General features: G+C 25.8%; 3 protein-coding genes across 3 annotated transcripts; 2 read left to right on the forward strand and 1 right to left on the reverse strand.

The window, feature by feature from the left end:
- Positions 1-3,385: 3,385 nt before the first annotated feature.
- Positions 3,386-5,587, forward strand: PmUG01_13016800 (conserved Plasmodium protein, unknown function; the record flags this gene model as incomplete). Its single annotated transcript, XM_029007135.1, has 1 exon — positions 3,386-5,587. The coding sequence occupies one exon, from the start codon at positions 3,386-3,388 to the stop codon at positions 5,585-5,587; it is 2,202 nt and encodes a 733-aa protein (XP_028863554.1).
- A 959-nt stretch (positions 5,588-6,546) lies between these two features.
- On the forward strand, positions 6,547-9,783 carry PmUG01_13016900 (conserved Plasmodium protein, unknown function; the record flags this gene model as incomplete). Its single annotated transcript, XM_029007136.1, has 4 exons — positions 6,547-6,648; positions 6,739-6,801; positions 6,988-7,203; positions 7,666-9,783. The coding sequence occupies 4 exons, from the start codon at positions 6,547-6,549 to the stop codon at positions 9,781-9,783; spliced, it is 2,499 nt and encodes an 832-aa protein (XP_028863555.1).
- A 1,128-nt stretch (positions 9,784-10,911) lies between these two features.
- On the reverse strand, positions 10,912-20,205 carry PmUG01_13017000 (conserved Plasmodium protein, unknown function; the record flags this gene model as incomplete). Its single annotated transcript, XM_029007137.1, has 3 exons — positions 10,912-18,885; positions 19,142-19,194; positions 19,452-20,205. The coding sequence occupies 3 exons, from the start codon at positions 20,203-20,205 to the stop codon at positions 10,912-10,914; spliced, it is 8,781 nt and encodes a 2,926-aa protein (XP_028863556.1).

Genomic DNA, 20,205 nt, shown 5'->3' on the forward strand with positions numbered 1-20,205 from the left:
CACAACGTATGTATACTTTTATACAATTCGTGTAATTTATTTTTCATTACTTGTCACATGTACAATATTATAACGTTTTACACATGTCGGCTGCGGGTTGCCTAAGTGAACGATTATGTTCTTTATCTATTATGCTATTAACACTTGCATAATTAATATATTTTTTATGCTTCAAATTATTTTCACTTTTTAAAGTCTTCATTGACTTTCCTTTGTAATAATTCATATAACTTAAATTATTAGATTTAATCATTCCTTTTTTTTTTTTATTTAATTGCTTGAGCAAATATGAAATGTATTATATTATACACTTATGTAAAAATGTCACTTTGATTATATAAAAAGATTCGTACTTACAAAGTTATATTTATATATAATATATATAATATATATATATATATATATAAATATATATATATATATTTATTTATTTTATTTATATGTACACGTATTTTTTGGTATATTAGCAGTTATGTACTTATTCATGTATTTATATATACTGCAAATTTGTTATAAAAACAGCGATGAAATTAAGTAACAAGGATATATGATCTTCGTAAGATTTTTTGGGTACGTTTTCATATAGAGTTCTTAGAGTTTCACCTTCTTAAAATTTTACATATTACACGATAACTAATTTTTCTTAAATAGCTAAATTTTTAAAATGAAATAAGATAACAGGAATATTATTATTATAATATATAATATTACAATCAAATTAACTCTTCCGTTTTATGCTATTATTCTGTACTATATTATTTTATATATGAGTACGTATTACAGTAAAAAGAATAAAAGTATATAAAGATGCATATATTAATATATGTATATATTTATATTATTTATATATGTAAAAAAATATATAATTATATTTTTTCCTTCAATTCTTTCATTAAATTTTAATTATAGTGTTTACTTTTATGTTTTTTTTAATAAATATAATTGTGTTTTTATTTAATTTATTGTGTATGAGTTTGTTATTTTTATTGTTTGTTATAAATTTTATATAAATTTTTTTTTTTATTATTTTTATAATTTAAATAATAATTTATAAGTACAATTTTTTTTTTTTTTTTGTCATACTATTTAGAGGAGTTTTTGTTAAATTTTAAATTTTATGTTAAAGATAAATATATATAAATGAGTATGAGCATTTTTTTTTTTTTTTCGCACAATCATATGACTTCTATATATTATATATATATATATATATAATATAATAAATTATTTATATATAATTTTTTTTTTTTCTTTTATTAAAAAACAAAAAACATACAATGAAAAGGCAATATCTTTTTTTGGTAGCTTTTGTTTTTATGGAATTATTATTTTAACAACTTTTTAAAAATAAAACTAACAAAACTATTAAAATATAATTATTAAAAAACATTTGTAATTTCACTAAACTTCCATATGTAATGTATATTTATTTCAAAGAACAGTTTTACGAATTCAGGAATAGCTTCCCTATATTTCTGTATTTATAAAAAATTTTATTGCTATTAAGTGTTTTTCATTTAAAAAAAAAAATATTACATTATAAATATATAATATATATATATACTTGAAACTATTTAATCATTTTTTCTCTTTTAAATGTGATATATTATTCAATTTTAGAGAAAAAAAAAAAAAAAAAAAACCAACGAAAGAAATAAAAGTAAAATGGAAAAACTAGAGATACCAAGAAGAATAATTTGTTATTAACATATACGGAACATTCCATATTCTTAGTAATAGTTTGTAAAGTTAAGATATAATGCCCGATATCCTCATCTTGCACATTAATTATTTGAAGCTAAAATAGGGGAATGTATAATTTATTACGCCTAGTTTTTTATATCATATATTTTTAATTATCATCATTTTAAGAGCCTTTAAAAAAAGTTTTTTTTTTACATCATATCATATTAACAGTGTTCCAAAGAGTGTACTATTTAGTGGCTTATAAGAGTATATATATATATAGATATATATATATATTTGTACATACATTTTTCCATTCCATGCACCTTTCCTCATTTTCGCCAAAAAAAATTATATAAAAACAGAAATGGAATGGGGAAAAAAGAAAAAAAGTATAATTTGAAGGTGTCTCTTTCATTCGTTACACGTTTCTTATATACCTACTCTTCGAAATTAAAAAAGAAAAATATGCACAGCGTAGAAATAAAATAAGTACAGGATAAAGGTTGAATAAAAATTAAGGTATTAACTTTGTATTTATGAAATTTATTCATTTAAAATATATTTTGTTGTTTTATTAATTTTTTTACAAGTTATCAAAATTTTCCATCAAGTATATATATCTTAACCATCAAGTATATATATCTTAAAATACTAATGAAACATTACTACAATGGTATAATGTACGCCTTGGTTGTGATACTTTCACACAATTTAATCAATGCTAAATAAAAACGCAAAATTTCCTTTTTACTGTATATTGTGATACAATATATTACGCATTATTTTTATTTCATCTATTAATTACCCCTTTAAATTATTGCCATATAAAAGAATTTTTTCATTTATATTGTAAAAAATGATTTTATTTTTTAATTAGGGCAAAAAAAAAAAAAGAAAAAAAAAGGACTTGAATTCATATTATCACCTAAACTTTATTTGTAAGAGTTATTATATTCAAAAATAAGGAAGCATATTCGTTTTACTTTTTTTTCCCGCATATTCCATCTTCCAAGTACATAAACAATATATATAACACGAAATAAAATAAAATAAATATATACATGTATATTTTTATGTATATACATATATATTTACATATATACATATATATTTGCATATATACATATATATTTATTTGTATCCATGTGTACACGTCATGTCCATCGAAAACTAAAAAGAGAAAAAAAAATTTCAAAAATGAAAACTCACGATTAACTCTTAAAAAGGTTCTTTGCTTTTGTAATTAACTAAATAAAGGAGCTAATTTCGTTTTGCAAAACGGACAAATAAGGGGAACAAAAAAAATTGCATATATTAGATAAATATAAATAAATGTATGATATCACCGTGATTTTCGTTATTATATATGCTAATGTAAATACTTAGATGTATACCTACTTTTTCCTTTTTTTACCTCTAAACCATGCGGTAAAGGGCCAAAAACTCATGATTTTTCGCTAAACACATCTCTCGCTTTAGCGTAAAACTATGTTGTACATTCTTGAGGTGTAATAAGTAGGGAATAGTGCATAATTCTGATTAGTTAATGTTATTTTTTTTTTTTTAAGGAACATTTGAAGCAGTCCTTTTCTCTTCTTAAATAGCTACAAATATATATTTATTATTATTGTAATTGGAAAAAAGTAATCATCCTTTTGTTGTATACGCTTCCCTCGTATCACATATTTAGAGAAAAATGTATGAGAACAGCAATATTATTTTAGAGCTAAACGCGGTGAAAGGGTATTACAACAAAGTTTTTACGAACACACTGTTGCAAACTTTGCAAAGAGATATTAAGGTGGAGGACCTGATCTTCTCATATAATCATTATTCAAATTTACTTGTTGAAAATAAAAATTATGATGATGACTATCATGAAATAAGTAGCGACTATTTGAAAAGTGATGATGAAATGGATAAAGTATCCCCCAACTCGTTTGATAAAAATAAGCATTTAGGAATGGAACATTCTAAAGAGGATACTATAAACTATTTTGACCCAAGTATAAGCGAAGAAACATTTGAAGAAAAAATAGAAAAAACTTTTGATTATTTAAATAATTTCATAAAATCATTTTGTGAAGAAAGTCAAATGAACAAGTCAGGTGAAATGGAAATAATAAATAGTTTAATGCAAACTTTAGAAATAGAAAAAGTAAATGAAGAACAATACCAAATTTTTAACATGTGTTTTGATAAATTCCAAATATATCAAATCACATTAATTGTGCTAGCGTATATTCTAAGAAGTATTTTTAATTTAAGTTTAGGTAGGAAAATTATATTCTCCAATGAAAGAATAAATGAAATATTATTAAGAGCATTATATAAGCAGAATATTTATGTGCAAATATTTACTTTGAAAAATTTAAAAAAGTATATAATACAAGATGGGGAAGATTGTGACAAAATACATTTAAAAATGATTAAAATTTGTATCTTTAGTAAATCTCTATGTTCATTTAATCGGGCATATGAAATTTTGTTACATTTAATTAAAGACAACAAACAAGTGAGTGAAATATTTGATTTTTATTTTCTAAAAAAACTGAAAAAATCTCTTGAAAACTTAAATAATATACAGCGCTTGAGGTTTCTTGATCTCATATGTGACAGCATAAATTTAAACGCTGCAAAAATTTGCGATATATTTCGAATAAGTAAAAAAAATAGCCTCATAATTAATAAAGAAGGAAATAATTTGCTAAAGGGGGAGGGGGAAAATAACCATTCAACTAATTTGTTAGCCGATTCAAGTAACTTGTTAACCGATTCAAGTAACTTGTTAGCCGATTCAAGTAACTTGTTAGCCGATTCAAGTAATTTGTTAGCCAATTCAAGTAATTTGTTAGCCGATTCAGCTAACTTGTCAGCTGATGTACACACACGGAATGCTAATTTCCAAGTGCACAATTTTTCGTTTGAAAGCGAGTATGAAGAGGAAGTGTGCACCTTTGGAGAAATCTCATATATTTATCAGAAGACCGTCGATGAAAAAATGAAAAAGTACAATTTAAAAATTAAGGATATATGTAAAATGACGAAAATTAATATATATAAATATTTACATATGATTTATTTAAAAGATGATTTACTGTTAAAAATTAACGTGTTAGAAATTTTTTCGAAGTTAATTCAAAATATATATTATTGTGACGCAGTTTTTGAAAACACCTATTTTTTACACACCGTTTTGAATGATCTTAAAAATATGTCAGACGAAGGAGAAATATTACACTTAAGTATTTTTAATTCTATAATATCATATTCCAAAATAAATTCATCGGTGTTAAGTTTTTTAATAAATGCACATTCGAATATTTTGATGACAAGAATTATTGATTATTTATCGGAATCTTCAAATAAAAATAATGAAAAATTAATTGTTGGGATTAAATCATTTGGGTTTTTTTTTTCTATTAAACAATGTAGTCAAATTCTTTTAAATATAAAATCAAATATTCATTTACTTGCTATAAATAATATAAACACACATGCTCATACGAATGTATTAAGACACTCAATAAATATATGGGTGAAAATCTTACCTTCCAAATCCATGAATTTTGAATGGTTTAAAGATTTAATTCATACAATTCTGTTTAACAAGATAATTGTAGTATTAAAAGAAATTGATGATACACTTATTCAAATGAATATTTATCAGCTTTTAGAAATTATGATTACATATAATATAGCTCATTTAATATTGAAAGAACAATGGCTCATTAGAAGCTTGCAAGAAAATTTTGAAAATAATAGTTATGATCTCAAAATGAGTAGGTACAACTTTTTTAAAGAATTTTACCAATTCAGTAAAAATATTATCATCAGTGATCCGTTTGCAGACACCCTAATTAAAAACTTTATTGAGAAGATACCAAAAAGATATTAAAGGGAAGCATGTTTATGATAATGTGAATATATGTTTCTGGTGGATTTTTTCTTTAAACATTCTCACCTATCCGTTTGCTTGTATTATCATCTATATATTTTCATTCACTTCATTCTATTTTTATTTTTTTTTTTTTCCATGCACATACGCATATTTTTATAATTCGTATTACGTTTATATACTGAACTGGAAAATATTAGCAATTTGAAAATTAGAACTTATTTAAGTCATCATTTCACCTTATTTATACGCATTGTCTAATTCTTTTTACGTATCGTTTACTTATTATTTGTATATTTTTAATTTTTTTTTTCCTCCCTCCACCCTCTTATTTTTTTTTTTTAAATGTTAATATGTGACTGTTAATTTATACCGAGCAGCGATTATAAGCTTCTTGAAGCTCCATTTTTAAAATAGTCCATATTAAAAACATAAATTACCCAAGTAAATATTGTGAGAAAGTGTACATATAACAATCGAATCTTAATGTACGCACATACACAAAAAAGTATTAAGGACGCTGAAACTCTAAACATTAATTTGAAGAGTTTTTAAAAAATACGGAAAAAAAAAAAAAAAAAAAAAAAAAAAAGAGGAAGAGGAAGAGGAAGAAGAAGAAGAAGAAGAAGAAGAGGAAGAGAAAGCAGAATAGAAAGAAGAAAATCGAATAATCGCGCCTTATTTATTCGACTGATCTTCTGATTTTGCTTCATACTTTTTTAAAATAATACATGAACCTTTATTATAATTAAGAGACATTATCATATGCACACTTATACATACATATGAACAAACTCATGCGAAGACATTGTTATACTTACGGGAAAATAAAGCACAACAGTTTTGATATAATACATAATAAAAGCACAAACGTTCACGTATAAATATAATGCAAAGAAATTTTCATATTTCAAGCACATATTTTATCTAATTGTATAGACTTTTAAGGAGGGGAAGAAATGTTTCTGAAATTTGGCTCTGATTATCTAATCCAAATAAAATGCTCCTACCTAATTGAAAAATACAAAAAAAAATTAAAAAAATTGAAAGAGCTGAAAAATGTAAAACTGAAAAAATGAAAAAAGAAAAATAATGAAGTTAAAAACGATGAAGTGATAAACATCCTTACCCATTTTAATAAAATTTCCCAGGGACTAAAGTCGTCTTTCGAGAAAAAGAAAAAAGAACAGTATATAGACAGATACTTGTTTAACGTACGTAACATAGCTTTTGTAATGTTTGATTTAAGTTCATGTTCTTCGTATTATAAGCCGATGAAGCAAAAAAGAAAAATTCATAATTTTACGCACGAATGTACATATTTACCCATTAATGTACGTACTAACCCACCAATGCACATATATTATTTTATCGTTTTATCTTATTCTGTTACATTTTAGAAGGAAAAGGAACAGCTATATAGCGAATTAAGCAAAAAGAGAGAAGAATTTGAATTAGAGCGTTTAGAAAAAACAAGGGAGCTATACAACACCTATTTTGCAGATATATTTTTATATGAACAAGAATATTATCAGTGCATTTATAAGGTGTTCAAGAATTTGCTACAAAAGAAAGAAGAAATTGATGAAAAGGAAAGACAAGTGATTAAATTACATGTATAATGGAATAATAAAATAAATTTAAGGGAAGAACTGATAAAATGTGCGCTGCCATATTTTGTTGTTTTCCGTACTTTTTTTTCTTTTACATGATTAATTTATCTATGATTATACGTACATATATATATATATATATATATATATTGTACGTATGTACATTTTCCTGTGTGTTATATATACGAATGTATCCGTTTATTTCTTTATATGTTCATTTGTTCATTTGTGTATATGTTTATTTGTTCATTTGTTCATTTGTTTATATGTTTATATGTTTATTTGTTCATTTGTTCATTTGTTTATTTGTTCATTTGTTTATATGTTTATTCGTTCATTTGTTTATTTGTTCATTTGTTCATTTGTTTATATGCTCATTTGTTTATATGCTCATTTGTTCATTTGTTCATATGCTCATTTGTGTATTTATTTATTCACCATGTTTTCTTCTTTTTCCTTTTGAAGGAACATGTGTATATGATTATTTCCGATAAAAATATAAACAAATTATTAGAAAAAAAAATTGAATACACAAATAGCCCAACAGTTGAGACGTGTAAAAAAGAAAAGCAAGTTAATGAGAGAAACATTTTAGACATAGATAATATATGCAATATAAATGTAAGTGAAATTTATGCAAGTATAATCCTTGATCAGAATGAGGAAAATGTCTATTCATACAATAAGAAAAGTAATAAATTATATAAATCAAATGAAAAGAAATCTTTAATTAAACGTAATACTGTTCCGCATATAAATGAATACAACGAATTTTTAAATGGAAAAGGTAGTAGGTTACCCGAAAAAGGAAAAAGAATTAATGAAAAGGTAGAGAGTTCGAACGGCAAAAGTTATGGAAAGAAATTTTATCAAGTAAACAGACAGAGAGAAGCAGAAGCGCAACATCGAGATGAACAGAAAGTAGTTGAAGAGGCGGATGAAGAGGCGAATGAAGAGGCGGATGAAGAGGCGGATGAAGAGGCGGATGAAGAGGTGGATGAAGAGGCGGATGAAGAGGTGGATGAAGAGGTGGATGAAGAGGTGGATGAAGAGGTGGATGAAGAGGTGGATGAAGAAGCGGAGGAGATGAAGAGAAAAAATACATCTCAAGTGAATGAATATTTTTATCACGATCAACTTGAGAATGAGAATGAATATGCGTTACATGAAAAGGAAAGGCAAAAAAATAAATACACTGAAAACAGTGAAGATATAGGACATATGTTCCTACGAAGGGGGGAATATAATATAAATCACTGCTATCAGAATGATGAGCCTCGCAGCAATGAATTTGAAGGAGTAGTGGAAGGAGTAGAAGTAGAAGACGCAGTAGGAGTAGAAGTAGAAGACGTAGTAGGAGTAGAAATAGAAGACGTAGTAGGAGTGGAAGTAGAAGACGTAGTAGGAGTGGAAGTAGAAGACGCAGTAGGAGTGGAAGTAGAAGACGCAGTAGGAGTAGAAGTAGAAGACGTAGTAGGAGTAGGAGCAGAAGACGTAGTAGGAGTAGAAGTAGAAGACGTAGTAGGAGTAGAAGTAGAAGACGTAGTAGTAGTAGGAGTAGAAGATGTAGTAGGAGTAGAAGTAGAAGAAGAAGAAGAAGAAGAAAAGGAGAGTAACTTCGCAAAATCGAAAGACAAAAGAGTATATGAATCAATATGTGAAAAAAATTCAGAGGAAAATGATAATAGGGATGAACCAATAAGTGAAGCCAATATACAAAGGCTTTTGAGTAATAAAAATACATTAGCAGAGGTGCACACTTTAAAGAGTAGCCTTTTAAGCAATAATTATGAATATTTAAATAATGAAAAAAATATAGAAAATTTATATGATCAAGGAGCAAGAGAAAATTATACGAATATTGTCGGTTCTAGTATATTACATGATCGAATAAGTACACTATTAGAAAAAAGAGACATCTGTGAAAATATAGAAAATCATTATATTTTAAAAAAAGGAGTTGAAGAACTAGAGGAAGTAATAGAAAACAATATAAATTTTAATATATCCAGCTATTTTAGTGGGAATTATGATGATTTTGATGATAACCAAACAGCAAAAGAAATTAATGAAGAGATTATACTGAATGATGAAAATATTTTTAATGATAATAATGGCAATAAAATTGAATATAATATGCTTAAACAATATAGTTCAAGTGTACATAATGATAAAGACAATAACATGAATGATCAAGTACAAAAGGAGGTACCTGATGCGCAGAGAGATGCAACAAATCTTCATCTGAATGAGCAGAGCAATAATTCTGATGAATATGAATATGAGTATATCAAAAGTTTGAACGAAAAGAAAGATACAATCGATTCAGAATCATTTCAAACGTTTATTAATTATCATAATGAATATAGCATACCAATCGAAAGAATGAACACCTTTGAAAATTATGCTGAAGAATTTAATATGCTAAAAAATTATGAGCCTATTGTTAGTTCCATATATATGGACAGCTTTTCAGGTAGGAAAAATAAAGAATTTAATAGTAAGGGAAATGAGAAGTCAGAATCACATAATATTCAAGACCTAATAAATTATATGACCGACAATATAAAAAAAAAAAAGTAGAAAAATAAGTTCTACTGGCGAGACCCCTTAAATATATACAAAAATAGCAGTCTCCCTGGAAAAACGCAAAATATGGCATTATCGACACATGCACGTATATATGTGTGTGTGTGTATGCATGTGCGTAATGTGGGCACTGACTTCTAGTCTCAAAGTCTTCTCGTTTGGAGGAGGACTAAAAAATAAATTAATGATCAAGTGCCAACTATCATTAAGGGCATGCATTCTTTTTCCGAGTTATTAGGAAAATCTCTGTATTCGTAAATACATTATTTTTTTAACAATATATATATATACTAAACTGTATTTAAAAAAAAATTATATTTAAAAAAGAAAAAAACACAGTAAAAAAAGTAGTACATAAGAAACACATTTATAACTTAAAAAAGGTGCCGCTTTTTATACTCATTTATACATGTTTCTCACATTGAACGTAAAAACAAATTTTTAATAACATGGAAAATTATAATTTTTATTAAAATGATTAGAAGATACTTTAAATGTGTAATTATCAAACATTATTTTTTTTACTTTTCATAACGACTGGTTTTATCACATGGACACACGTACCCTTTGAGTACGCATATTTTTATATATGTACAAATTTAATAAAATGTAGTTCCTTCCGGCATATTATAAAACATAAAATGATTCAAAAAAGAGAGAAAAAAAAAAAAAAATAAATAAAAAAATAAATAAATAAATAAATAAAATAAAATAAAATAAAATAAAATAAAAGGAGTATACTATATATTTTTACCTTTTAAAAATTAGAAATAAAAATAAATTTATGCTAAACATTTATCATTCTCGTTTTGAACGTTCACTAACGCTTTTAAATGTTAAATATTAGCATATACATATATAATATATGTATATATTCACCACTGTCTTGTTGCGCTTAAAAAACAAATATCGTCTCACTTCTTATCATACAACTACATTTCCCTTTTTAAAATACATGATACGTCATAGTTATTACATAAAAACTTATAGAATTATAGAAATTGTGCAGTAGTAGTGAAATGACGACATAGCAAATGGTCCAATTAGTTTTTTTTTTTTTTTTTTTTTTTTTTTTTTGTACACTTATAATTAATTCTTGCAGTTGACCCAGTTTTAGGAGTACTAGTTTTTGTCCATTTTCTTTTTCTGTTTATTTATCATTATTGATTTATTCAGCAAGGTCTTATCAAGCTGTTCTATTATGTTGTTTTTGCTGTTTTTGCTGTTGCTGTTGTTACTGTTGTTGCTTCGTTGGACGCCATTATTGGAAACATCTTTAGAATTCAGGTATTTATTGTTGTTGTAATTTACATAGTTGCTCTGTTTATTATTACTACCACCACGAGTGTTACTTCTACTGTTGTCGTTATTGTTGTTGTTACGTGACTCCTTCGAATTTTGTATTTCTTTCATAAAACCTTTTATCCTTACCATGTTCGCATTTTTGTTCCCATTTTTGTTCGCATTTTTCCCTAGCATATTTGATTTATCATTACTGTTACTATGTTTATTTACATTTACGTTTACATTTTTATGTTCACTCTCTAAATTAGGTGCATTTATATGATGATTTTTCAAAGTATTGAATACATTTTTGTTACATGCACTATTATCATTATTGGTATCATTATTGCTATCATTACTGTTATCATTACTGCCGTTATTTCTATTATTATTTTTATTTTTATGGAAGTAGTTACTCTTTTCTAAACTCATAAAATTAGCTTTATTTTTTTCTTTTACCAACAATTCATTATTCGGATTTGCCGCTTTAAGATATATTGTATTATTTTTATATTCATTCCTATCATTATCTTTATTAGTAGAGATGATATTTTGATTTCTATTTTTCACGATATGTTTTTCATTACCTCTATATATCCGTGCATCATCACGATCATCATTATTATAACTACCGTTATAAGTATTGTCATAGTCGTCATAATTGTTATCATAATTGTTGTCATGCTTCTTATCATAGCTCTTTTCGTAGTTGTTATAATTATTATTATTACCATTGTAATATATGTTACTACTGTAGTTACGAGTTTTCAATTTGCCTTCATGATCACAAGTAATAGCTGTGTGTGAATTAAGTCTTCTCAGTTTTTCCTCTTCGTTTTCCAATATATGGTTATGATTGCGCAGTATGTCACTATCACTACTGTATCCATTTGCTTGATTTATTTTCGTATTGTTATGAGCAAGTGGTGCAGACGGTATCATAACAGCGTTCTTATTATTTCTACTTTCGTAACCATTATTATTATTTCCAGCGTTATTACTGTTGTTGCTTCTGCTGTTGCTTCTGACCACGTTGCTGTTGTTGTTCGCTACCTGATCACCTCGTTTTCCACTGACATCCTCACCACTGTTATTATATACATCCTTATTATACTGATACGAATCGTCCATATTTTTATTCGTCAAAATGTTTTCCACATTTGAGCAATATTCATCATCTACTTTTTCAGTATATGTACTATTAGCATATTTTTGACAATTCACCTCCTCCAAAAATTCATCAAAATTATTTTCTTTTTTTAGTTTGTCGCTATAATCCTTATAAGACTTTCCATCCTTATTATTTTTCTCATCGTTAAACGCGTTTGAATTCTTAAAATTTGTAACTTCTTTATTTAATGGCATAGTTTTTTTTCTACTGCTTTGCATAAAGCTTGATATATGATTTATCGATTGCATATTTTTGTTTACTAAATTGTCTATTTTGTTTAATGAAACTTGATTTTTTCTATTCATATGATCATCCTTAATGAAATGTACAGTACTACTAATTTTATGAAGATTATCATTAATGTTATTAATGTTGTTATTTATATTATCTACATCATTATTAATGCAATTAATGTTCTTATTAATATTATCAATACATATGGTATTTTTATTTGGGTCATTTTCTTTAAAATTATCATATTCTAACATGGTTGAATCGTTATATTCATAATTCTCTATCAACCTATCATCAGTATGGTTCCCCTTATAGTTCACATCATTCTCCTTATAATTATTTACTCCCCCCTCATAGTTAGTATCGTCCCCATTATAATTATTTTCTCCTCTCTTATCATTATGTTTATCACCTGCACCTTTATCATGAGTATGATCTCCCGTGTCCTGTTTATTATTTCGATTATTAGGATAATATTCATAATTACTTCTTACATCAATAAGATCTGATTCTATTAAATTATTTACATTTAATGATGACATAATATTGCCATGTTCGTGCTCTTTTTTCTCTTTGAAACCTACACATGAACCACCACCCGAATGTAACGTATCATTAAAATTGCTATTCCCCATCTTTATGTTTGTGCTTAAATGGTTTATATTATAACTGTTATTATACTTGTCGCTATTTAGGTATTCCCTAATGTTATTCTGTACCCTGTTATTACTATACTTGTACATATTACCGTTATTGCTACTCTGCTTGTTATTGCTATTACTGTTGTAACCATTCCTGTCTGCCTCATTTTCAGCACCTTCCAGTGCATTCATGTTATTCCCATAATTATTCTGGTTGTTGTGCTCACCCCGCACATTATTCCTGTTTACATGATTGTTCATGCTATTGTTCCCTTCAACATTGTGATATTCACCTCCATTATTTCCTCCGTTTTTTATATCGCGATTATTATCGTCATCTTTGTAACCCTGATTGTAATTGTCGTTACTTAAATTTGTACTCCCAATATTCCCTTCTTTCAATACAAAATTCCGAGAAGACATTTTCCCCATACCGTTATTATATTTTCTGCTGTTCTGGGTATTAAAATAGTTTTTATTATCAACAATGTCATTATTTTTATTACTACTGTTGTTATTATTACTACTGTTGTTATTATTACTTCTGTTGTTATTATTACTACTGTTGTTATTATTACTTCTGTTGTTATTATTACTACCATCATCATCATCATTATTATTATTATTACCATCATTATTATTATTGCTTCCGAAATATTCATTCGTGTCGGAATAAATGACATCATCGCGTTTTTTATAATTGGTTGTGTTCTCATCTGCTGCTTCGTTCATATAATTACTGTTCGACGATCGACTGTCAGTAATCGCATTGTGCATGTTAGATGCATTATATGAATCCTTTTCAAAGTCATACCTGGACTTTGTATACATATTGCTATGATTACCCCTATTATTAGTCTCACTAGAGTAATTGTTCTTGAATGATTTGTTCTCATTATTATTATTGGTGGTACCAAATCCAACACCATCTATCACATTAACCGCGTAATCAGCAATATATTTTTTTTTATTATTGTTTTTCCACATATCCTTACATTTCTTATCGTTAATATTGTCATATATCATATCTATTTGCGCTGAGTTCTTATCATAATTCAACTCCTTATCATTCAAATATTTAGACTCTATATTGTTATTAATATTGTTTTTACTATTACTATTACTTTTAGGATGTGTGCTCTTGTGATTGCCCATTTCATCAGATGTGAAATTCGCATCTGATAATCCTAAGTTATTATTCTTATATTTTAAAAAAGTTTTATTTTTGAAATTTTCATTAATCATACTATCAATATATTGAATACTATTATTGATTTCCAAATTGTTGTAGTTAAAATTTATACTTTTTTTTCTATTTCTTCTTTTTATTATGTCTAACTTATTTTTACCGATAATTTTAACTTTCACCTTATTTTTAGAATTACTTATTCTAGATAAATTAGAACTATATTTTCTATTTTCAAGATTTTTTAATGATATAATAGCACCTTTTCCACTCTTACTTCGACAATCTTGTAATTTATTTAATAAATTTACTTCATTTTCCTTCTCCTTAAGAGATTTTTCTTTATTTTTTAACTGTTCATGTAATAATTTCAACTGTTCTTGTATAAATTCAGTATCTTTTTCATGCTTTTCCTTCATTAACAGAAATTGTTTTTTCTCTACTTCTAAACTGTTTCTATCTATGTGAATAACTGTTTGTTCATCTAACAACTCTTTTTCTCGCTTCTCAATCATTTGAAATTGCGCATCTTTTTCTTTTAAACTATTTTTATAATTAACCAATTGATCTTTCACTTTTTGCAATTCGTTTTTTTTTTCTTTAAGTTTTTTTTCTCTAGCCTGTAACTTTTCACTATATTCTCTAAGTTCGCTATCAAACTTGTTTAATTTTTCCTTTTTTTTACTCAGTTCATCTTCTTTCTTATTATGCTCCTTTTCCTTTTCAATTAAATCTATTTCCTTTGTCTTTAATTCTTTATCATAATTCAGTAATTCTTCCTTATTCCTTTTTATTTTATCAAGTTGTTCGTCAAATATTTTACGTGATTGTTCCATTTGAAGCTTGTCATTATTTAATCCTTCCTCTCTTTCATCTAAATCATATTTTCTTTTTTCTAATTCTTCTTTTTCTTTTTCTAAATTTTCCTTCTCTTTATTTAAATCTTCTTGTTGTTGTGATAAATTTATAATTCTAATTTTTATGTCATTTTCTTCTTTTTCCTTAAAATTCTTATAATTTTTTAACTCTATTTCAATTTGCTCTTTTTCTACTAATAAATTTTCTTTTTCTAAATTTAACTTTTCTTGTTGCACATACAACTTATCTTTCTCCTCTTCTATATCTAGATACACACTCTTTTTATAATTCTCTAATTCTTCTTGTTCTTTCATTATAAGATATTTCATTTTATTTTTTTCTTCTTCTAACATTACATATTTTTTCTGTATACTTTCTTCATATTTCTCGCATTTTTCTCGAAATTCCTCTTCATATATCTTTTTTTGTTGTTCAAAATTATCTCTATCTTTAACAAACTTCATTCTTTCATTTGCCATTTCGTTCTGTAGTTTGTTATTCTCCTCTTCGTATTTTTTTTCTAACAACAATTTTTCATTTTGAAGATTTTCCTTGCACTTCTTTTCTATATAATCTTTAAATTGTTCCTTTTCATCCTCTACATTTTTTATCATCAATCTTTTTTCATTTTCTAATTCTTCTCTTAACTTGTTACTTTCTTTATCCATATTTTGTAGCATTCCATTTTTCGTGTTTTCAATGTCCTCTAGCATAATTATTTTCATCTTCTCTACATCTTCAATCATAAGTGATCTTTCTTTTTTTAATTCCTCCTTCATATAATTTATCTCATTATCCTTTTCCTTTTTCAGGTTATTCTTTTCGTTAAGCAACTTCATCCTTTCTTCTTGCATGTTGTCTAAAATTTTCATTTTATCATTTTCTAACTCCTTCTTATTTTTATTTAATTCATCGATTAATTCATTGTACTTGTCTATTCTACTTTTTAGTTCATTTTCTTTTATCAAATTACTTCTTTCATTTCGTCTTAATTCTTCTTCTTTATTATGCAAATTGTTATATTCACATTCTATAATTTTTTTTTTCTCTTTTTCTAGGGATTCTAATTCCTTTTTTAACATTTCAAGTTCATTCTTTTCTTTTATATTTAATAATTTCTCTTCTTCTAATTCTTTTTTATTATTATTTAACATTTTTTCTTTTCTTTCCATACTTTTTCTTTCATTTTCTATATCCTTCTCTCGTTCTTCCATTTCTTTTATTTTTTTATTAAATTGACCAAACTTTTCATCGTATTCATATAATTTATTTTTACATTTATTTTCAATAGTAATACACTCATTCATTTTGTCAAGCAATTCTTTCTGGGCATTGTCATATTTACATTTTATAGAATTCACATATTTTTCTTTTTCTTCAATTTCGTTCTTTTTTTTATCAATAGTTATTTCTTTATCTTTAATTTGTGAATGGATCTTATCTATTTCTTTTTCTTTTTCCGCTAACATTTCTACTTTCTTTTCAAAATTATCTTTTTTCTTTTTCAGTAAATTCTTTTCTGTTTCTAACATCTGTCTGCTCTCTTCCATGTGTAGTTGTAATCGAGCCATTTGCTTACTCGCTTGACATACACATACAATGTTTTTAATGTCATTCTTTTTTTTTATATTTTTATCAAAAGAATATAAATCTTCATAATTATTTAATAAATGTGACATCTTGTTCCTTTCATTTATGACATTTAGGGTATAACTTTCTGTTTTATCCTCAAAATAGTTTTCTCTTTTATTTAAATATTTTGATTCGTTTTCTGTGTTGTTGTTAAAAGTGTTAAAGTGTTTTTTTCTTATTTCATTCAAATCGAGGTGTCCCAGATTTGCCAGATCGTTGTTATTTCTCGAGTTACTTCCGCTCCTATTGACATTAACATTAGGATTATAATTATAGTTAGCACTAGGATTAACATTATGATTAGCATTATGATCGGCATTATGATCAACATTATGATCAACATTATGATCAACATTATGATTATCATTATGAATAACATTATGATTAACATTATTTTTAACATTAGGATTAATATTAGGATTAACATTATGATTATCATTGTGAATAACATTAGGATTAACATTATGATTATCATTATGAATAACATTAGGATTAACACTATGATTAACATTATTATTAACATTATGATTAACATTATTATTAACATTATGATTAACATTATTATTAACATTATGATTAACATTATTATTAACATTATGATTAACATTATGATTAACATTATAATTAACGTTGTTATTTCCCCTGTTACTGTTGTCTCTATTATTATTGTCGCCTCTATTATTGTTCATCGGATCTCTGTTAATGTTAGTATTGCGATTTATCTCTTTGGCGTTTATATCATTTACATTGTTACTCATGAAGTTACCGTTACTATTCGAGTTCGTGTTATTATTATTTTTACTTTTATTACTATTGTCATTTTTTAACTGCAGATATCTTTCATATGCTGAAATATTCCCCGATCCTCTTTCATTGTAGTAATTTATTCTAGCTTGTGTATCATCAGCATAATTTAAGTAATTACTAATTTTCTCATTTTCTTGTCTTCCCATATCCACATTGCTAGAACTGGAACGTTTATGATGAGCATTTTTATACTCGAACTTATTTATATTTTTATTTCTATAAAAATTATCCAAATAATTTCTTTTTATGTCATTCATATTCAAATTAGTTTTACTTTTGTCTTCATCATAGTTTGTGTTAATATTCATCAGATTCTCTAGAATTTTCTGCTTTTTATTATTCACATCTGTATTGTTCATCCCTTTATTCCTACCATCACTGTTATAATTAAATCGATTAAAAAACTCCAATTCTTTTTCATTTGAACCTTTCTTGTCCTTTATACAATTCCCCTCTTTCATATTCCTGCTATTTACTATGTTGTTTAAAAAGCTACTTCTTAACTCATTTTTCGAGATGTTGTCGTTACCACCGTTAATATTATTGTTGTTATTGTTGTTATTGTTGTTATTGTTGTCATTGTTGTTATTGTTGTTATTGTTGTTATTGTTGTCATTGTTGTTATTGTTGTTATTGTTGTTACTGTTGTTAGTGTTATTATTATTGTTGTTAGTGTTATTATTATTGTTGTTGAAATTATTGTTGTTGGCATTATTGTTGTATAAGGCCAAATTATTAGCATAGGTAGCACTGATGTCCTTCTTGATTTTACTACTTGCTTTTTCCTTAATATCATTTATATGAACAGGATACTCTTTTTCATAAATAAAATTATTATTGTATTTCTCCTGCAGTTGAGCTATTTTATTTGAATCATTGTAAGCGGATAAGTTGCTATTCAATTTCTCTATATTATTATTATATAACAAATTAATATCTATTTTATTTGAATTATTATTAGGTTTCGGAATATCAACAGTAGTAGAATTATACCTAATATTATTTTTATATACATTATCATGATTATTGTTTATATTCTCTTTATATGTTCTATTACTATATGGAAAGTTAAAATTTGTTTCCTTATTTTCTTCGATCCATCTTTTATTATCATCATTTCTAACAAACACATTCTTTATATTGTTCCCTTTCACATTACCTAAATATTCTCCATTATTTATGTTGTTTTTATAAAATTCGTAGTTATTCATTTTCTTGTCCTCTTTCTTTATATTATCACAGTCTATTAAAATTGAATTGCCATTATTATTTTCTTTAGTATCCTGAAAATTTCAAAAAATGAATATTAACAAAATGTAACACTACACACTAAAGGTAATAAGTACACATTTACACAGAGCAAGAAGTGTATATATACACTTATGTGATTACACATATAAGAATAATAGGAACAATACTAATAATGATAAAAAAAACAAAATTAAACAGTGTAAACTGTGTAAATAGTATAATAATAAAAAAATAAGAAACAGTCTGTAACAAAAATACGCATCGTATTTATCATGAATAGACACTTACCGTATTAGAAGAATTATAAATGTTTTCTGAACCCTGTCTACCATACGTGTGTTCTAAAAAAATAAGAAATATATTATGTCGATACACATTCAATGCGTAATTTTGGGAGAACAGAAAAAGGGAAAAATTATCTAAGGGGTATCATAACACCAATGTATTTCATATATATATATATATATATATATATATATACATTCGTATGCTTATGCGTATGCATGTATGTCCTCACATGTACGTGTGATCAACGTATTTTAATATACAAGCAAAAAAAAATAAAAAATAAAATACAAGTTAATTTTAATTTGCCTACTTTTATTAGTGACGTACAAGGACTCATACATTTCTAAATCTACATGGCTATTTGTTTTTAACTCTTCAAGTGCGTAAAACTTTCTCTTAGAGCTAACTGTTTCACTGTAGTTTCTATTTGATGCGTTATTATTACGTTCATCATTACTACTATTACTATAATCTTTTCTAACGTCAGAATATTTGCTACTTTTTGTTATATCTATTAAATCATACCCCCTATTCGTTGTATATATGCTATTTTTATTGAAAACTATGGGTTCACTCCCCACATTATAACTCCTACTATTTCTTTCATTGTTACTGCTATTATTACTGTTACTGCTATTATTACTGTTACTGCTATTATTGCTATCATTATTACTATTATTTTTTTCAGTGTCATTCATATCTTGTCTTATTTCTTCGTTATCTGTTTTGTCCTTTGTGAATAAAGTTTTGTATTTATTGAAAAGATTTTTTCCATTATTTATCGAATTTTTTATAGTTTCTTTAATATTTGACTTACCCAGAATTGAGTTATCACAATTTCCTTTTTCTTTCTCTGTATCAATTTCTATACCTGTATTTTCTTCCTTTCTTTTCTTTTGTTCACCTTTGTAACTGTTATCTATGTTAAGACAATTTGAATATTGATCATTTTTGTATTTATTTTTTATATGTTCAATAGTTTTTTCACTTTTATTAATTAATTTTGTCTCATTTTCAGATATACTACTTGAATATACACTTCTATTTCTAGTAAACGTTTTCAT

Source organism: Plasmodium malariae (assembly GCF_900090045.1).
Source record: "Plasmodium malariae genome assembly, chromosome: 13".
Taxonomy (NCBI): domain Eukaryota; phylum Apicomplexa; class Aconoidasida; order Haemosporida; family Plasmodiidae; genus Plasmodium; species Plasmodium malariae.